This window comes from Sus scrofa, chromosome 9 (assembly GCF_054392235.1).
Source record: "Sus scrofa isolate SSC_HxYL_T2T_F1_AM1 chromosome 9, Sscrofa_HxYL_maternal_Yorkshire_Landrace_v2.0, whole genome shotgun sequence".
Lineage (NCBI taxonomy): Eukaryota > Metazoa > Chordata > Mammalia > Artiodactyla > Suidae > Sus > Sus scrofa.
Genome location: NC_139391.1, coordinates 81,998,326 through 82,019,424, shown reverse-complemented (window position 1 = coordinate 82,019,424; position 21,099 = coordinate 81,998,326). Strand labels below are relative to the sequence as shown.

Below are 21,099 nucleotides of genomic sequence, written 5' to 3'. Positions count from 1 at the left end.
TTTGCTAACTTCTCTATATGCCTTGTTTTATTGCATGTACACCAAAAACTCCTCTGAGTATTACTATCCTCATTTTCAAATGGAGGAGTTATGTTCAGTAAGGCTCTACATCTTGCCCAGTCCCATAAAGTTAGGAAAGAGCAGAGCTTTGATTGAATGCATTGTCTATCTGACTCCAAAACTGTTAATGTAACCACTATGATTTACTGTTGTCTAAAACTCTAACTCAGATCTCTTTAGTTTTAGTCTTAGTTTTATACATCCATCCAACTGCCTCATGGATTAGCTAGGCATTGCTATCTTAATAGGTACTAAACTAAACACAATATTGCCCCTCATTCCAACCGCTTCCCAGCCTGCAGACGTCCCTGTTCTAATACCTCCCCCTCATGGTTTCTCTTTCAATCTCTTCCTCAAGTTTAGACTGTTCTGGGTTTTCCCTCTACCTCACCCTCATACCCACTGTCTCTATGGCTCTTCCTCTCTGCATCCCAGAGCTGCTTGCATTCTATTCTGCTTTCTAATTGACCTTCTTCCCAGGCCTCCTCACTGCAGTTGGTTCCCACAGTTGTTGAGGTTAGTTCTTAAAAAAATTGATTTGATCATTCCAATCCCTTAGAAACCTCTTGTGGTCCTTATCACCTCCACTGTCATTTCCATTCTACTTACACTATCACTTCATAATTGAGTGGCCCTAACCCATCTTGCCTATCAAAGGCATTGTGAACATATGTGAAGAATTGTATTTCAAGCTATATGTGGATGCTCTTATGCTGAAGAAAACAAAACAAGTTTCAAAATCTTTACTAAATTTTAAGTGGCTTATAACTTATGCTTCTCAATCAGTGGGAGACTAATGTACAACTATTGTCATGTGAGAGTGCTCCATGTTTGACATTAAAAAAGATATTCTTATTTATAACTATATACCGATTAGATTATTTTCATGTGAAACTCTTGTTTTAACTAATATTTTCAGCTAGAGCTATTCTCTGACTGTGGACCCTGCAGATAGGGCATGTTAATTTTACATAACAAGCTTTGGTAAAGTATGAGCAACAGAGGGGGGTGGGTAAGTGGGGATGGGGGAAGAAGGGGATACTGACACCAGGGTCTTTTCAAAAGAGGAACAGGATGAACATTTATTTATTTATTTATTTATTTATTTATTTATTTTTGCTTTTTAGGGCTGCACCCATGGCATGTGGAAGTTCTTGGGCTAGGGGTCTAACTGAAGCTGCAGCTGCCAGCCACAGCCACAGCCACACAGAATCTGAGACTTCTTTGTGACCTACACCACAGCTCATCACAACACCGGATCCTTAACCCACTGAGCAGGGCCGGGGATCAAACTCACATCGTCATGGATGCTAGTCAGATTCGTTACCACTGAGCCATGGGAACTCCTGAACTTTACATTTTTAACAGCTCAATTAAAACAATTAAAAAGTGCCTCTGGTTCATTTCTAGCTTCCAATAAAAAAAAATACAAGTGAAGTCTGGGAAAAAAGATTATACTTAGGAATATGCTATATCTTAATACAGGACAACCTGGATCTCAGTTGTGCCCTGAACTAAAAAGGACAATCCTGTTATATAGATCAGTCTTCTAAGCAAGAGGCCATGTGAGGTGGTGGAGACTGGAGTCTGGGTTCAGGTCCCTTTGGGTTCAAATCCTGGATACATAACTGTGTAATTGTAAGTCCTGTCCTGTCTCTGATTCTCAATTATCTTTAAATGGGGGGAAATCTTACTTGCAGTGTAAAAGTAAGGGTTGTTAACACATTTTGATGGGACTGTTAGGAACTCACAGCTAGGTAAGAGACTCATCTGTGAACTCAGTTACCAATATTGTAAGGCTGGAACTTCAGCTGTAAGTGAAGTGGGAGCCACAAGAAGGAAGGATTCATTTTCCTGAAGACCACAAAGAAAGCATCATCATATCTATTTTAACGAGCTGTGAACATTCTACTTCTCACTTACTCTGCTCCAACTCACCATTCAGTAACTCAACAAGTAAGAAGTCTCTCAGGTAGTATTTGAGTTGATCTCTGAGAAGTTAGAGTTTACAAATAAAGGGTGAGGGTGAAATAAAATGCAAAAGAGGATGGTAATAACAAGTAGTGATTATATCCCTAAAAAAAATGCAAACAAATATAGAAGCATCATCTCTTACATACCAGCCTACTAGGCAACCTTCAAATAGCCAGGCTTGAGGTTCCTTCTCCCACCCTGTGAAATAGAGAGCCAGTCAATGTTTTGGTTTATTCGTTTGCTTGTTTTTATTGAGTCATTTCTTTCTTACTGCCTGGTTCACAGATACAGCTTGAATACTTTCCTTCCATTATCCTGCCTTCTTTGTGTCTGCTCCCCTTCCTCCCAGCCTTGTCTAAGGTGGACTCCTCCTGGCAGCAGCAAGCCCTTTCAGGAATGAAGTAATGTCCAGTCTGCCAGACATGCCAGACAAACAGGGGCGGGGCCGGGAGCAGGGAGGAGGCACTTTGGGGGAGGACATCGGAGCATCCTCGCTGTACCTCTCTACCTCTCTCTCTTCCAGACCTCAAAGCACTCTGGTAATTTGGAGAACCTCAGTCACCCAGAAAGTTCATATCCCCATTACCCGCCTCCCATCAGGATACATCAGAACAACACCCTGTGGTCTGGAAATGGATGAAGAGAATCTAGGAGATATGGGGATGGAACTCCTCATGGCTCCCAAGCTTGCCCCACCCCTCACTTGCTCCCCAACCCCAAAGAGATATTTCTTCCTAAAAGTGAAATGAATGAAAACTCACAGAAAATATGACTTATTTGGTTAAGTGCATTGCTAAAACTTTATTGTAACTCCAGTAATGGAAATAATAAAAATGACACCAGAATCTCATCACTTCAGCCAGATAGCAGGATTCAAAAGGTGAAAAAATCGACACAGTCAACAAGGTGACCATCTGGTTGAGCACCAATACAACCACATCAGAAAATACAAATACACTGAGTTGTATGTTCAGAGGAAGGAGAAATTTATCTCTGGCCAAGGCAGAAGAACATAATGAAATCTAATATGCATTTAATAAAAAGTGGAGCCCCTTCCAGAGATTCGCATCTGCCTCCACTGTTTATTAATTTGACAAATACATGCACATCCACAGCAATGTATCAGATGTTCTCTTCATAGTAAGTAGGAAATAAAGTACTTCTAGAGACCTGGCAATTAAGGACATGGAGACCTGCTGAGGAGAGGGTACTGCAATCAATTGGTGATGATCACTCTAAGAGCAAACCAAGTGCAGAAGATTAATGAATTGTCAGAACAGCAGGTGAGGTAATCCCAGGTATCAGTGTAGCACCTGGCCAGACCTCTGAGCCTATCCGTTAGCAGGTGCACTAACACTTTAAGAAGCTGGAAACCGAGCATTTCCTCCGCCCTGCTTGCTCCAACATCCTGTCCTGCTCCAGGCCGGCGTCTTCACGCCCTGCAGGCCACGCCCCTGCGCTCTGGTTGGTTCTCGCAGACATGATGAAACTTCCCGCACGCATTACAGGAGCTAGGCAGCTATAAAGTGAGAGGTACGAGGAGGCTGCACCTTCCACGCCAGCCCGCAGGCCCCAGCCCCGCCGTCTCCCGCTCACCTGCCCCATTGGAGCCCAGGTAAGCCCGGCCTCCCCTAGTTGCGTTGCCCTCCCTCCGTGGCCCCCCATCCCCCACCACTCGGGACCGGGAGGAGGATGCGCTGTAGCCTGGCTCTCCCGACTGGTGGGCAGACGCAGATCCTGGCGACCTCGGATGCTGCAGCTCTTGCGGGGCAAAGCTGGGGTGGGTGGGGGCGGGGCCGATTGTTGCGCACCTGGGAGCAGCTGGGGAGGGAAAATCTCTTTTGCGGGCCGGGAGGGAGGGGTCGCGTGACTCGCAGAGCGGAGACCTGGCCACTCCGGAGAGAAGGCAGCAGCAGCAGCTTAAGTTGGCCAGCGTAAATTTCACTATATCTTATATTGTCAAGCTTGCGGAAATATCACAGTTCGGGGATCCTGCAGCGGGCGGCCTGGAGGTGCACGTGGCCTGGGTGCAGTCGCGAGTCCTCTGGCAGTCGCTGCGTCTTTTTCCAGGAGGAAGGGTCTCCCGGGCAGTCTTTCAAGCCTGCGTGGGATCTGTACTTATCTCACCTCCCGCTTCCGTTTTTCACCCAGCTACCCATCCTCCCATGTCTGTAGATTGCAAGACTCAACAAGTGACTCGCTTAGCTAATCCCGATGAGAAGACATGTGTTTAGGGCGACAGGAGGCGCAGTATGGGAAAAGGCAAAAAACCCCAAACGTGCCTCTTTTAAGTGGATATCTATTTTACAGGGCTGGATTCAAATTAATGTTACTCTTTTGGAGGAAGGGACAGTTACTTTTTCGGCCTGTGACCTACATTATTTCTTCACTCTTTATTGCCTGGGATGCTTGACAAATAATTTTAAAGTACCGACATCTCTCTCTCTCTTATTTATTTATTTTTTTGGGTCGCATTTTTGTAAGATTAATTAAAAGTAACTTAGGTCTTGAACCTGTCCAGGAGTTTGTTGATGAGATTTTCAACTTCACCATAACATTTTACTTTTACATTAGGTATTGGTTTAAGAAATTAAATGCGATGAAACAACAGTGTCCAATTGGGTGTCTGGTAGTCACATGTGGTTATTGAGAACTTGAAATGCTGGTTAGTCTAATGGAGATGTGCTGATTTAATAGAGAAAAGTACTGTAAAATATCTTGTCAGTAATTTTGATGCTGATTACATGTTATAATAAAATATATTAAAATTGCACTTTTTTCTCTTTTTTAATGGGGCTACTAGTATATTTAAAATTACATATGTGGCTCACATTTCTCTTGGACAGCACTGCTCTAGACGTTTATGAAGAAGTATGGAAAATTATCTGGGACAGGTAACAGCAGTAGGAAAAAGTGTTGCCAAGTAGGAACTTTGTAAGACTGATTTCAATAAAAATAATAGGTGGCAACTGTAATTTGCTTTTTCCTGCTCGATAAATAAGCATGCTTCACATTTGTTGCCTTTCTTTTTTCTCCAATTTAGTGCTTAGTGTGTTTTTATAGCATGCTTAAAGGGATTCACTAAACAGCATTAGGGAGACTTAGGTAAATGATTCACTAATGACCTCAGGTGATTTTCAGAGCATGTGTTCCCTTCCCAGCACATCTTTTATTGGTATAGAGTCGAGGGTAGATGGCTCATCAGTAGTCCTCTCATTTAAATCTCAGTGAAATTTCCCACTAAATCTCAAAGTAAATTATAGGCATACTTAGTTTTACTGTGCTTTGCTTTATAGATACTGCTTTTTGTTCGTTTTTAACAAATTGAATGTTTGCGGCAACCCTGTGTGGTGCAAGTCTATCAGTGCCATTTTCCAACAGCATTTGCTTATTTCGTATCTGTCACATTTTGGTAACTTCAAATGTTTTCATTATTATTTGTTAAAGTGGTTAGTGATCTTCGATGCTGCCATTGCAAAAAGATTACAATTTGCTGAAGACTCAGATGATGACTAGCATTTTTTAGCAATAAAGTATTTAAAATTTTTTAAAAATTAAAATATAGTTGATTTACAATATTGTCAGCTTCTGTACAGCAAAGTGACTCAGTCATATATATATATACATATATGTATATATATTATTTTTTATATTACTTTCCATCATGGTCTATCCCACGAGATTGGATATAGTTCTCTGTGCTACACAGTAGAACTTTATTTAAATTTTTTTTTTGTTTATTCTTTTTCAGATTCTTTTCCCATTCAGATTGTCACAGAATATTAGGTAGAGTTCCCTGTGCTATATAGCAGGTCTGTGTTGGCCAGTCCTTACACATACCACAGTGTGTATATGCCAATCCCAAATCCCTAGCATAGTAGAACCTTATTGTGCATCCATTTTGAATGTAATAGTTTGCATCTACTAACCCCCAAATTCCATTCTCTCTCCCTCTTCCTCTGCTTGGCAATCACAAGTCTGTTCTCCATGTTTGTGAGTCTGTTTTGGAAATACATTCATTTGTGCCATGTTTTAGATTTCACATATAAGTGATATCATATGGCATTTGTCCTCTTGCTGACTTAATTTGCTTAGTGTGATAATCTCTAGTTTGCATCCATGTTGCTGTGAATGGCATTATTTCATTCTTTTTGATGGCTGAGTAGTATTCCATTGTATATATGTAGCACATCTTATATATGATGGACATTTAGGTTGTTTCCATGTCTTGGCTAGTGTAAATAGGGCTGCATGCAAGTTGGGCTGTATGTATCTTTCGGAATTAGAGTTTTTGCCCTTTTGGACATATGCCCAGGAGTGGGATTGCTGGGTCATATGGTAATTGTATATTTAGTTTTCTGAAGAACCTCCATACTGTTTTTCATAGTGCTTGTACCAATTTACATTCCCTCCAGCAGTGTAGTAGGGTTCCCTTTTCTCAATACCCTGTCCAGTGTTTGTTACTTACAGATGTATTAACAGTAGCCATTCTGACCAGTGTGAGGTGGTACCTCATGGTAGTTTTGATCTGCATTTCTCTACTATTAGTAACATTGAGCATCTTTTCATGTGTTTTTTAGCTATCTGTAGTTCTTTTTGGAGAAATGTCTACTTAGGTCTTCTGCCCATTTTTCAGTTGGGTTGTTTGGAGGTTTTTTGGGTGTTAAGTTGTATGAGTTTTTTGTATATTTTAGAGATTAAGTCCATGTTATTTGCATCATCTGTAACAATTTTCTCCCATTCCCTAGGTTGTCTTTTTGTGTGTGTATGTGTTTTTACATGGTTTCCTTTGCTATGCCAAAGCTTTTAAGTTTGATTAGGTGCCATTTGTTTTTGTTTTTGTTTTTATTTCTATTGTCTTGGGAGACTGACCTAAGAAAACAACTGCTGATATATGTCAGAGAATGTCTTGCCTATGATCTCTTCTAGGAGTTTTATGATGTTATGTCTTATTTTTAAGTCTTTAAGAAATTTTGAGTTTATTTTTGTGCATGGTGTGAAGGTGTGTTCTAGTTTGATTGATTTACATGCAGCTGTCCAGTTTTCACAGCACCATTTGCTTGAGAGAAAGTAGTTTTTAATTAAAATATGTACCTTTCTTTTCCTTAGGCATAATGCTATTGCACACTTACTAGACTATGGCACAGTCTAAGCAACACTTACATGCACTGGGAGACCACAAAATTCATGTGACTTCCTTTATTGTGGTGGTCTGGAACCAAATGCACAATAACTCAGAGTTATGCCTGTGTTTGATTATAGGCTATTTGGCCAAGTGCTTGGTAGGGGGCTGCACAGGACATAAGATACTTGATTTGCAAGTTGTTGTAGTTGATACCATTTTCTATTAATTTGATTTGGTCTCATTAAAAGGCCAAACAAAGCTTTGATTAATTTAAATACAAATGAAATGTTTTGAGAGGATTGCTCTAAGTGTTTGATGTAGCTTGAATATATATTTTTTCTTGATGGTGTCTGTCCCAAATTATCTAGGCATTTGCTGCAAATTTGCATTTTTTCCCCATTTTTAACAGTTGATTTGCAACATTAACTTCTGTACAACAAAGTGACTCAGTTATACACTTAAACATACCCTTTTTTTTCAGATTTTTTTTCCCATATAGGTTATCACAAATACTGACTGGATAGAGTTCCCTGTGCTGTACAGCAGGTACTGTTGACCATCATGCCATATACAGTAGTGTGCACATGCCAATCCCAAACCCCTAATCCATCCCTTCTTCACCTGTCCCCTTTGGTAACCATAAATTTGTTTTTGAAGTTTATGAGTCTGTTTCTGTTTTATAAGTAAGTGTGTTTATATCCTTTTTTTTTTTTTAAGATTCCATCTGTAAGAGATATCATGATGTTTGTCTTTGTATAACCTCACTTAGTATTATAATTTCTAGGTCCATTCATGTTGCTGCAAATGGCATTACTTTTTTCTTTTTCATGAGTGAATAATTCTCCATTGTATGTATGTACCACCTCTTCTTTATCCATTCCTCTCTTGATGAACATTTAGGTTGCTTCCATGTCTTGTCTGTTGTAAATAGTGCTGTAATGAACATTGGGTGAATGTATCTTTTTTTTTTTTTTTGGTCTTTTGTCCTTTGAGGGCTGCACCCAGGGCATATGGAGGTTCCCAGGTAGGGGTCTAATCAGAGCTACAGCTGCTGGCCTGCGCCACAGCCACAGCAACACCAGATCTAAGCCATGTCTGTGACCTACACCACAGCTTATGGCAATGCTGGATCTGTAACCCACTGAGTGAGACCAGGGATCGAACCTGCATCATTCCTAGTCGGATTCATTTCCACTGCACCATGATGAGAACTCCCATATCTTTTTAAATTTTGGTTTTCTCTAGGTATATGCCCAGGAGTGGGATTGCTGAATCATATAGTAGTTCTATTTTTAGCTTTTTTGAGGAACTTCCATGCAGTTTTCCATAGTAGAAAACATAGTGGTTATATCAATTTACATTTCCACCCCTCTCCAGCATTTATTGTTTGTAGCCCCCCCCCCCTTTTTTTCGGCCACACCTCCATCACATGGAAGTTGCTATACAATAGCAGCAGCTTAAGCCACTGCAGTGATAATGCCGAATCCTTATCTCACGGTGCCACCAGGGAATTCCTGTTTGTAGATGTTTTGATGATGGCGATTCTGACTGGTGTGAGGTGATACCTCATTGTAGTTTTGATTTACATTCTCTAATAATTAGTGATGTTGAGTATCTTTTCATGTGCTTTTTGGCCATCTGTATGTCTTTGGGAAAATATCTATTTACATTTTCTGCCCATTTTTTATTGTGTTTGTTTTTTTTGATGTTGAACTGCATGAGTTTGTGTATTTTGGAGATTAATCCTTCGTTGGTCATTGGTTGCTTTGTTTGCAAACATTTTCTCCCATTCTGTGGGTTGTCTTTTCATTTTGTTTATGGTTTGCTTTGCTTTGCAAAAGTTTTAAGTTTAATTAGGTCCCATTGGTTTGTTTTCAGATCCACTCTAGGAAGAGGATTTCAATTATACTCTTGCGATTTATGTCAAAGAGCGTTCTTCCTAGTTTTCCTCTAAGATTTTTATAGTATCTGGTTGTACATTTAGGCCTTTAATTCATTTTGAGTTTATTTTTATGTATGGTGTTAGAGAATGTTTTAATTTCATTCTTTTACACGTAGTTGTCCAGTTTTCCCAGCGTCACTTAAATACCAAAATGGTTTCCAAGTTAGAGATATTTTTATAAAACAACAGTTTTGAGCTGGCTGCATTCAAATAAAACAGCCCTTTATTTCACACTTGAGAGTTTTGAGATTGCAAAGTAACTAACCTTTGTAGGAAGTATTTACTTGATTCTTGGCTTATAAGGATGAGCCTTGTTTTTAGAGATGTAGCACTGACTTTGCTTTCTTATGACCAAGGCAGCTTTGGGATAAAAGTGTTTGAGAATATTTTTTATCATTTAGGCTATTTTGATGGAGAACATTTTATATTTCTCTCAACTTAAATTTTTTTTTTTTGTTATAAAGCCAGGATATCAGATAATACTGCTTTCTCTCTAGAATTTCTTTGATCGTGTGAATAAGTCTCTTAGAGGTAAGCTAGAAGTTGTGAAGTGCTTGTAATGGCTGTGTATCTTAATATACACTTAGTATGTATGAGCATTTTTTTTTTCTTCCCACTCTACGTAGGTTGATACAGGTAAAGAGAAAGAAATGTAATTGTCAAGGAGATGCATGAGGCACCTGTAGTAATTTCTAGAATTTTTGAGGGCCTTTGAGATTCTGGGGTGTGGAGAGTGAGGCTGGATCTCTGACTAAGTTGGAGCCAGCCTTCATGTCTATCTGTATCTTGGGAGTAAAACTCAAAATGTGGCCTGAACATTATCAGCTCTAGCTTACCAAATCCTAATATGAGATGAATGCAGGCTTTGGAGGTATGCTGCTATATTTAGCTGGCTAGATGTGAAGATCATTCACTTTTTCTGTATACTTGTCAAAAAAAATGAAATCATTCTCTACTCCTATGTGCCTGCCAACCTAATGGAAAATTACTGTAGATAAGATAATTTAGATTTCAGTCTTTGAAGTGGTTTATGCAAGTCTTGGGAATCAAGGTTTAATACAGAAATGAATTGGATATTTAACTGGTCTGCTTTTCTCTCCACAGAGAGCCTATAGCTCCAGTCCACCATGTGTGGCATTTGGGCCCTCTTTGGCAGCGATGACTGCCTTTCTGTTCAGTGTCTGAGTGCTATGAAGATTGCACACAGGGGTCCAGATGCATTTCGTTTTGAGAATGTCAACGGATATACCAACTGCTGCTTTGGATTTCACCGGTTGGCAGTGGTTGACCAGCTGTTTGGAATGCAGCCAATTCGAGTGAAGAAATATCCTTATTTGTGGCTCTGTTACAATGGTGAAATCTACAACCATAAGAAGGTAAATAAAATGAAACCAGAAGATATCTGGCTATGATGATGCATCAGAGCTAGTTGGTGATAATAGTTTTAGTATATTTTGTATAATGCTTTTTTTTACTTTTCAAACACTTTCCATGTTCATTAACCCATTTGCTGCAATGAGATAGGGCACTGGTGCACAAAGAGGGGAAATGATTCAGTCACAAAAAAATGATATTGAGGATTACATTTTAGGTTCTTAACTCTTAGAATCTTTTTTTAAACCTTTCATGTGTTTTAATATTAGTTAGAGACTATGTTAGGCACTGGGAATATAGTAGTAAATATGAGAGGTAGGTCTGCATGCTAGGGGAGTTTATTCCATTGGGGAGCAGACAAAAAAAGAAAATGATTGTACATATACCAAGCACTCTGTAGAAATGAATATGGAGCTGTTGGATATGGGAGATCCTGTTTCAGTACAGGTGGTCACAGAAAGCCTCTTGAGGAATTGGCACTTGAACTAAAACCTAATGGACAAGGATCAGCTAGTAGGATTGGGAAGAGCATCTCATGCACAGTGACTTGAATGTGTAGAACCTTGCAATTGTTGTAAATGAACAAAGGGCAGGTGGGCAAGATGAAGTGAGGGAGGTGTGGCAGGACCAGAGTAGGCAGGACTTGGCAGAAAGTTGGCGTGTAATTCTAACGGCAATGAAACTTGAAGATTTTAAGGCAGGGGTAGAATTTAATAGTTTGTGGGTAATCACATTTGTAGCTTTTATGTAATGCTGCCCTTAAGATGCTGCTGTTGCATAACTGACATAATCAGAGCCAAAAGACAAATAGGTAGCCAGATACCATAGGGTGTAAGAAGTAAGACTTTGTGCAGCACTAAAGTAGGAACAACTGTCTAATCTGGTCAAAGTGTACTCTTAGGATGAGAGTAGTATAAGGGTTTGGAAACTCTGACCTGAGGAATACAAATTTTCTAAGAGCCTTGCAAGCTGGAATTATTTGGCTAGTGTTTCGTAAGAAATTTTTCATCTAAGATTTGCAAGTTATTTTTTGTCACTTTCCTCCCCAGCTTTTAATATTGAAAATTTCACATTTATAGAAAAGAACAGAACATTGAGCATATACATCGAATATTTGTTAATGTTTTGCCTGCCATTTTTGGTTTATCTCTCTCTTCCTATATACACACACATTCAATTTTTGGCTTAATCATTTTAGAGTATACTGCAGAAATTATGACACTTGATTTCTAGATATGTAAATATTTACCTTCTAAGAATAAGGGCATTCTTCTCCCAAATACCGATACTATTACTAAACCTAAGAATCCCTAATACCCTCTAATGTCCAGTTCATGTTAAATTTCCCCAGATGTTCCAAGAATCAATATATTAATAGTTGTTTTCTGGTTTTGAGCCAGATTTCATTCAAGGTTCATATATTTGGTTGTGATGTTTCTTGGTACTTTTTGAACCTTTTTTTTTTTTTTTTTTTTAAAGGCCGCACCTGTGGCATATGGTATATGGAGGTCCCCAGGCTAGGGTTGATCAGAGCTGTAGCTGCCAGCCTACACCACAGCCATAGCAACGCTGGATCTGAGCCACACCTGTGACCTACATCACAGCTCATGGCAATACTGGATCTTTAACCCATGGAGCAAGGCCAGGGATTGAACCCACATCCTCATAGATACTAGCTGGGTTCATTAACAACTGAGCCACGGTAGTAACTCCTGAACCATCTTTATGTATGCCTATCATTCATAGGTGGGGATTTATATTCTAGATACTTCTAGATATTTTTATTTTTGAATAATAGCTTTAGCCATTGTTTGTTGTCTGCTTATGGAACATTCTCTTATTTGAAGAGTTGCTACAGTTTTTCAGCAAATTCCTTTTCATATATTTAGTAAGGGCCTACTGTACCCCGACATCATTTTTATAGGTGCTTAGAAGTGAAATGGTGAACAGGAAAGGTGAGAATGGAGTTAGAAGCTAGTGGGAATAGAGGAGGGGAGCAGTTAAAACTTTCTTACCAAGCTGAGTTAGTCCCATGTACGAGAGAATGCTAACTTAATACTATGGTGAAAGTAGCCTGACTCTTGTCTTAAATGAGATGGCAATGCCTTGTTTTATTTGAACATAGCTGTTTTTATGTATTTTGCTTAAAAGTTATTAAAAAGTTAAATATTTTGAAAATATTTCTATTCTAAATTAGACATATATGTTGTATTTTCAGAAGCAGAAGTTGTATCGCTTCTCTTAATCTTAGAGTTATGCAGTGTGAGCAGCTAAAAATCTGTCTAGAGTAGAATCGACATTCAGGCTTATTTAAAGAATGCTGCAACATAAGCTTCTAAGTTCCCCTTTATGGATGAAAGTAAAATTTTCTACTAAAATACAGCCAGCAGTGTGTTGGGAGTGGGAGGAGGCCCTCTCCCTGTGGGGGGCATCAGAGGCCTACAGCCAACAAGTCAGGTGGCAGTGATTTCTAGGTGGGGCTTTTATCCCAGGGTGGTTTCAGGAGAGTGGGAAGTGGTATATGAGAGTCATTAACCAGTAAATTGCAGGCAAGCTTTAGGCCGAAGGGCAGTGATGACGTGGTGGGGACTGAGGATGGATTTGAGAAGCTGTTGCTGAAATGATCAAATGCTTCAGCTCATTTATCCTGCAGATACTTAAACCCAGAAGGGTGAGCAGAAGACTCTTTCCAAACCCTACCTCCTAATGACAGAGTTCATCACTGACAGTCTCTCAGAACAGGGAGAGGTGACCAGGAGGTGGCTTTTTAAATCACTGCAAGCAGCCAAAGCTCGTTTTGGACAGTTCCATGCTTATCAACAAGTTCACAAATTGATGGATGGAGCGTGTTTGTGAAACATGCTTTATAGTTCATACACATGCAAACATAGAGACTGAGTTTTTTGAAATTTAAAAAACAGGTTTTAAATGCTCCAATGTATCTAGCATTTCTATTTGATTTTGTTTAAGTGAGTCTCTTCTCTCTATATTATCAGCCAAAAATAGGAGAAGTACAAAGATAGAGGAACACACCAAGAACTTTTCACTCTCTCAGCTTACCTGTGGTGATGGAGAGAGCGCCATGGAGTTGAGGCCTAACTTAATGGATCCCTCTCTACATGCAGTGGGAATGATGGTCTCTTTGCTGTTCCACTGGGAGGTGTGGATGAATCAAGCTCCACAGTCTTTTTTGTTCAGTACTGAGAAGTAACTCTAATGCCTCTGAAGGTGGTGGAAGGACGGGGAGCTACATTTCTCCCCAGTACCAGAAGCTTTGTTTTGGACCATGTGTCTCCATCATTTTGATGGAATCATTCATTTGTCAGGGAATAGTGCCAAATATATTTATCCTTTTGCTTTCTATTTTTTTTTCTTTTTCTTTTTGGTCTTTTTGCCTTTTCTTGGGCCACTCCCACGGCATGTGGAGGTTCCCAGGCTAGGAGTCGAATTGGAGCTGTAGCTGCTGGCCTACACCAGGGCCACAGCAACGTGGGATCCCAGCCACATCTGCAACCTACACCACAGCTCACGGCAATGCTGGATCTTTGACCCACTGAGCGAGGCCAGGGATCGAACCCGCAACCCCATGGTTCCTAGTCGGAATCGTTAACCACTGCGCCACGACGGGAACTCCAGCTTTCTATTTTCATAGAAAGGGTGTGAAACTGAACCAGAAGAAACTCAGCCAATGCTACATTCCCAAACCAAAATCTCACAGTTGTGGAAGATATGTTTTTTAGTGTCATGATAACTGGGCAGCTTATTTGCCTAATGTACATATTGATGTAAATATCTATGTAGTACATACATAGATGTATAGAATATGCATTTCCATCCCTCTACACAATACAGAGGCACCTTGCCTCTGTATTCTGTTTATCAGAATGCAATTAAAATTTTCAGACTTAGCTTGATTCTGTAAAGAATTTGTGGGATCCTGTATTCAGACAAGCTATATTTTGATAATGACATGATTCTTTTAAATCACTAAAGTGCATGCATTTACAGATCAAAGAAATACCGAAGCAACTCTGTAATTAAAAAATTAGTAAATGCACAAGGATTCTCACATTTTTGTTTTGCTATTATTTCCTTAAGCTGCAACACCATTTTGAATTTGAATATCAGACAAAAGTGGATGGTGAGATAATCCTTCATCTTTATGACAAAGGAGGAATTGAGCAAACAGTTTGCATGTTGGATGGGGTGTTTGCCTTTATTTTACTGGATACTGCCAATAAGAAAGTGTTCCTGGGCAGAGATACCTATGGAGTCAGACCTTTATTTAAAGCCATGACAGAAGATGGATTTTTGGCTGTGTGTTCAGAAGCTAAAGGTAATGATAGAATTTTTCCATAGATTTTTCATTACTGTCCTGATTGTGTCCTCTTCTAGATTATATTTACAAGTCTAGTCCAATCCATATTTACAAATGGGGCAACCCAAATTTTTACAAGTGACTAGGTCAGTCATGGACTTTTCTGAGCTTTTTTTTTTTTTTTTTAAACAGAGAGTTGGACTCTTCTTTTTAGCACTTAAATTCTGTAATCCTTAGAGGATAAATCTGTAGTAAAGTCATTTATTTTTTGTTGGGCTGAAATGGTCTGCATCAGGCTTGATCACATACCTATTTTCAGGTTTTCCTATGTCACACTGTGATGGTAGGGCTGGCCAGCCCTGCAATTACTGCATGTTCTACTGTGCCATGGCATCACACAAACACATGTTTATTTAGTATTTTAAAACAGCTATATTGGTGTATAATTTACATGCCATGTAATTCATCCATTTAAAGTGTACAGTTCAGTGTTTTTTACTATGTTCCTAGATACCTTCAATCAATTTTAGAATTATTCTTATCTAAAAAAGAAACCTTTTACTCTTTCAGTGTCACTCCCCATCCCTCCATAGCCATCAACCATTAAACTTCCTGTCTAACCCTCCCCTCCCCCATCTCAGTCCCAGCCAACCACCAATTCGCTTTCAGTCTGTGTGATTTCCCTATTCTGGGCATTATTTATGAATGGAATCCTATCATATGTGGTCTTTTGTTACTGGCTTCTTTCACTGGGCATAATACTTGCAAGGTTTATCTGTGTCCTATCATGTTTACTTACTTTTTATGGTTAAAAGATATTCCATTACATGGATATATCCACATTCTGTTTATCTGCTGTTTATCTTTTTGTCAATTGATGGACAGTTGGCTCTTATGAATAATGCTACTCTACATATTTATAAGTTTTTGTGTATTTTCATTTCTCTACATACATACACATTCACACACACGTACACACACACACCTAGGAGTGGACTTGCAAGGTCGCATGGTTTACTTGTGTTTACAAAAATCATCAAAAAGAAGCAAATATTTGGGAATAAATATAACAAAAGAAATGCAAAACTGTATGCTGAAAAACTATAAAATAATGTTGAAAGAAATGAAAAAAAAATATGAAGAAGCTTTAAAGAAGGTCTAAAAGAAAGAAGCATCCCATGATCATGGATTAAAGACTTAATATTTTTAAGTTGGCACAGACTGCTCAAGCTCATTTACAGATTCAACATGATCTCTGGCAGAATCCCAGGTGACTTCTTTTTAGAAACTGACAAGCTGACTCTGAAATTCATACAGAGTGCAAAGGACCCAGAATAGCCAAAACAACCTTGAAGAAAAAAAAAAAAGTAGGAGGACTCTCACTTTCTGACTTCAAAACATAGTGCAAAACAAAACTAATCAGTATGGTACTGGCAGAAGGATAGACATGTAGACCAGTGGAATGGAATTGAGAGGCCGAAAGTGAACCCCTACATTTGTAGTCAGCTGATTTTCAACAAGGGTACCAAAACCATTCAGTGGGCAAAGAATAGTCTTTTCAACAAATGAGACAACTGGACATACACATGCAAAAAAATGAGCTTGAACCTTTACCTCACAACCATAGTTAAAACTTAAAGTGAGCCAAATTCCTAAATGTAAACATTAAAATTATAAAACTCTTAGAAAAATAGAGCTATATCTTCATGACCTTGGATTTTGCAAAGATTCCTTAGATAATAACCCACAAAGCACAAGCAAAAAAAGAAAAATAGATAAATTGGACTTGATCAAAATTGAGCATTTTTGCCCTTCAAGGGGGACACCATCAAGATAGTGAAAAGACAACCCAGAGAATGGAAGAAAATAACTTGTAAATCATATTTAGCATTTTTTGATAATAAAGTTGAGGAAGACATTCATCTTTTATCTTATAGCTTGATAGAATAACATCCTAAAATCTGGTCTACCAGCCTGTCTGCCTTTTTGCCTCATTTCTTAAATCCTTTCTCATTTAGTGTGATCATATGCAGAGAACAAGGATATATATATTATTGTATAATATTATACCATAATATTATATATATTAGGTAATAATATATATATATTATTTACCTAAAGTACTGTTATGGAAGCCCACCAAAGAGAACTCAAGGGAAAAGCAGACTCCTCATTTCCACTGGGTCTCTGATACTTGATAAGGAATTATAGTCTCACATCTAGTTTACCCTCTGAAATTTCTTGACTTATTTTTTACATCCTTCTCAACACTGTCCTTTGCTAAACAACATGAAACATGATCTCATCAAGAATACTGTAACAGTTTTCCTTCTTCCTTTTTTTTTTTTTTTTTTTTTTTTTTTGCCTTTTAGGGCCACACTGGTGGCATATGGAAGTTCCCAGGCTAGGGGTCAGATCAGAGTTGCAGCTGCCTACCTGCACCACAGCCGCAGCAACATAGGATCTGAACTGTGTCTTTGGCCTACAACATTGGATCCTTAACCCACTGAGTGAGGCCAGGGATCGAACCTGCATCCTCATGAATACTAGTTGGGTTGTTAGTGCTGAGCCACAATGGGAATTCCAGTTTTCCTTAATGCTTTTAAAATTGGCTATCAGAAACTCCTTTGATGATGATACTCCCTGCTGAAAACCTTGTAATTGCTCCTTATCCACTGCAAGGGCTGTGTGCCTCACCTGAAGTCTGCCAGCTAGTGATAGGATCTGGGTCTCGTCTGCTCTTTGAAGGCAACACTACACAGTAGCTTTCTGGGTTAACAAACTTAAATTATAAATTATAAATAATCTGTGTAGATGAGCTGCTACTATTTTTTTTTTTTTTTTTTTTTTTTGTCTTTTTGCCTTTTCTAGGGCCGCTCCCGTGGCATATGGAGGTTCCCAGGCTAGGGGTCCAATTGGAGCTGTAGCCATCGGCCTACGCCAGAGCCACAGCAACATGGGATCCAAGCCGTGTCTGCGACCTACACCACAGCTCACGGCAACACCGGATCCTTAACCCACTAAGCAAGGCCAGGGATCGAACCCGCAACCTCATGGTTCCTAGTCGGGTTCGTTAACCACTGCGCCACGATGGGAACTCCCGAGCTGCTACTATTTATAGTAAAACACTAATTTTGTTTTTGTTTTTGTTTTTACCAGTGGTTATGGTGATATTGAGTTGCTTACTTCCTGAGAAAGCCTATTAAAGAATTTAAATTATACTGTTTAACTCAAACACAGTGACTAATAACTAGTTAAGGGACAAATGTCTGATTTCTCAATATAAGACTTTGAAGTACCTAACAGTGGATCCTTTTGTTTGTTAAAGGACTGGGAATCATGACTGTTTTCATAAAATACCACAGTGATGACAAGTGACTACCAGGATATCATAAATTAACAGTTTCAAGTCTGTCTTTTTTGCTTAATACATGTATCTTGTTTTTCTTTCTTTAATAGTTAGTTTATTAAGGAAAACATTTTCTTGATCAGAAATTCCAGCTAGGGAAAAGAATGTGAACAGTAGAGATTTTCCTATTGCCTTGAAATAGTGTAATTTTGCCATGCATCTGTGCACCACTATTATCTTTCTAGAGGTAGATGGTAGGGTTTGGGGGATTAAAGTCCCCCCCCCCCTTTTTTTTTTGCTTTTTAGGGCCACAGCATTGGAGGTTCCCAGGCTAGGTGTTGAATTGGAGCTGCAGCTGCTGGCCTACACCACAGCAACACAGGATCCGAGCCACATCTGTGACCTACACCACAGCTGATGGCAATGCCAGATCCTTAACCCAATGAGTGAGGCCGGGGATTGAACCTTCATTGTCATATATCCTAGACGGGATCTTTCACTGTTGAACCATGAAGGGAACGCCCTTCCTGTTTTTCTTATATATGGGACATGTACTTGGATTAAAAAGGAAAAATAAATAGGAATTTAGAGAGTATTAACTAATTGTGCAAGTTACTATGAAGTATTATCCTAATTTGAGTTTTTATCTTTGTGAATTTGTAGGTCTCGTTAACTTGAAGCACTCCATGACCCCTTTTTTAAAAGTGGAGCCTTTTCTCCCCGGACACTATGAAGTTTTGGATTTAAAGCCAAATGGCAAAGTCGCCTCAGTGGAAATAGTAAAATATCATCACTGTCGAGATGAGCCTCTGCACACCCTGTATGACAGCGTGGAAAAACTCTTCCCAGGTGAGAAGGGAAACACCCACCCACCTGTTCCCCTTTTCTCTCCCCCAGAGCAAAACTTTACTCTCACATCATTGGGACAATTTTAGTTTGAAAATTCTTTCCTTTTTAATTTGGAGGTGACACATTGGGATTTGGCCAACTCTACCACTGAGCATATGCCATGATATTTATAGATGATCTAGTATGTGTTACCATAAATAATTCAGCCCAGGCTTTTCTGCAGCTGTTTCACTTACTTTATGTGTTAATAGGTTTTGAGATAGAAGCTGTGAAGAGCAACCTCCGGATCCTTTTTGACAATGCCATTAAGAAACGTTTGATGACAGACAGAAGGATTGGCTGCCTTTTATCAGGTGTGGTCAGTTAAAAACCTAATTTTGTGTAGGGCATATTCATTTCAGCTAAGTGATTTATAGCTATCCTGGAAGTTTTGACAGTAAAAAAAATACTGTGTGATTTAACATTTCCTCCATTATAGAATGAAAAAGTTTTCTGTAAATTGCTTTTAATATTCATAATAATATAGCAATGTAAAATTGTAATTATATTAGTATGAATGAGCTTGTAAACATTCTTCAGAATATTCTGAGTCCTACAATGTGTGTAGTGATTTTTAACCAATTCAAATACTGTTACCATTACCACAGGTTAAATCCTAGATTTTTCTCATTCAAGTTGACTTTCAATTTCCAAAACTTGGGGATTTTAAATGGTAAACTCTAATCTCAGTGCTTCATCAGAACGTAATGTGTATCTCTCCCCCTCTTCTGTAAGGCGCATAATCTCTATTCTTCCTGTGCTGCTTGCAGGCGGCTTGGATTCCAGTTTGGTTGCTGCCACCCTATTGAAGCAGCTAAAAGAGGCTCAAGTACAGTACCCTCTGCAGACATTTGCGATTGGCATGGAAGATAGTCCAGATTTACTAGCTGCTAGAAAGGTAAGACACTGTCTCTGCCTGTTATGTGATTAAGACAGGCTTGTTAACAATGGATGATTCTATACTTTGCTGTATTGACTTAGGTAATTGTTTTAAATTAAATATATGAAAGTGGAATGAAATGCCTGTTGAATGTCAACTCTTGTACACTGTATGCTAGATACTTTTATTTACCATGGCCCATGCAGTTCTCATAAAAGCCCTGTGATGATAATTCTGCCCTTTTGAGAGTGGTTAAGGCTGAAGGCTTTGGAGCCTGGGTGCTGGTTTCAAATCCTGACTTTACCACTCAATTCCTTGTGTAACAGGAGTAGTAGATCTACTATGAGATAGTTTTGAGATGAAGATTTCATAATTTCAGGTACCTAAGATAGAAACTAGCATGCATTAAGTACTTAGCGAATATTAGCTATTCTCGTTAGTTTGCATTTTTTAATAAAGTACTGTGTTTAGGACTGTGGGCAGAGGGGATCTTGTACACATTTAGTGTGCAGGATACCTTGTTGCCACTTTTGACACACACATAGAATGGATAAGGGAAGGGGCGATCCCAAAGCCAGTTGACGAACACTGAATGAATCCACAATAGCCGAAGAAAATAGAAAGAGGGGAGGGGCCATGTAACTTAGGAATAACATCCTCAATATAAGACTAGGCTTTGCAGGGAGGCCAAAAAGCGGTAACATCAGTGTGGGGGTGGGGAGTGGAGAGCATGTTTGCTAGGGTGACAGCTTGAAGTGGGAAGAGCTGATGGGAGATGTGATGGTTGTTGGAGGGCAGGCAAGGGAGCCTGACTAGGTGGGGCTTGCCCGCAGCAGCCTGGAGAATCATTTCTCCTTATTGTGAAGGGATATTTCACAAAAAACGGAATCATTTCCCCTTAGTCCTGTTTGTTTCCCACCATTGTTAATTTATGATACGTTGTGAACTACTGTCCTGTTTCATTTTCAAGATTAGTTCTTTAAATAACAAGTGTGTGGATATGTCTTTATATAATCAGGTGGCAGATCATATTGGAAGTGAACACCATGAAGTCCTCTTTAACTCTGAGGAAGGCATTCAGGTGCTGGATGAAGTCATATTCTCCCTGGAAACGTACGATATTACAACAGTTCGTGCTTCAGTAGGTAATGCATTTTATGATTTCAAAAAGATTTTTAATACTGACAAA

At 39.2% G+C, this 21,099-nt stretch overlaps 1 protein-coding gene across 7 annotated transcripts in view; it reads left to right on the top strand.

The window, feature by feature from the left end:
• ASNS (asparagine synthetase (glutamine-hydrolyzing)) overlaps positions 1-21,099 on the top strand; it is a 183,159-nt gene that overhangs the window by 154,675 nt on the left and 7,385 nt on the right. For 3 of the 7 annotated variants that reach the window (XM_084974130.1, XM_084974132.1, XM_084974131.1), the window contains 6 exons: positions 10,206-10,477; positions 14,574-14,811; positions 18,806-18,991; positions 19,243-19,344; positions 19,801-19,928; positions 20,929-21,055. In XM_084974130.1, coding sequence (XP_084830256.1) covers positions 10,229-10,477; positions 14,574-14,811; positions 18,806-18,991; positions 19,243-19,344; positions 19,801-19,928; positions 20,929-21,055 — 1,030 coding nt within the window. In that variant the 5' untranslated portion in view covers positions 10,206-10,228. 7 annotated transcript variants of the gene reach the window in all.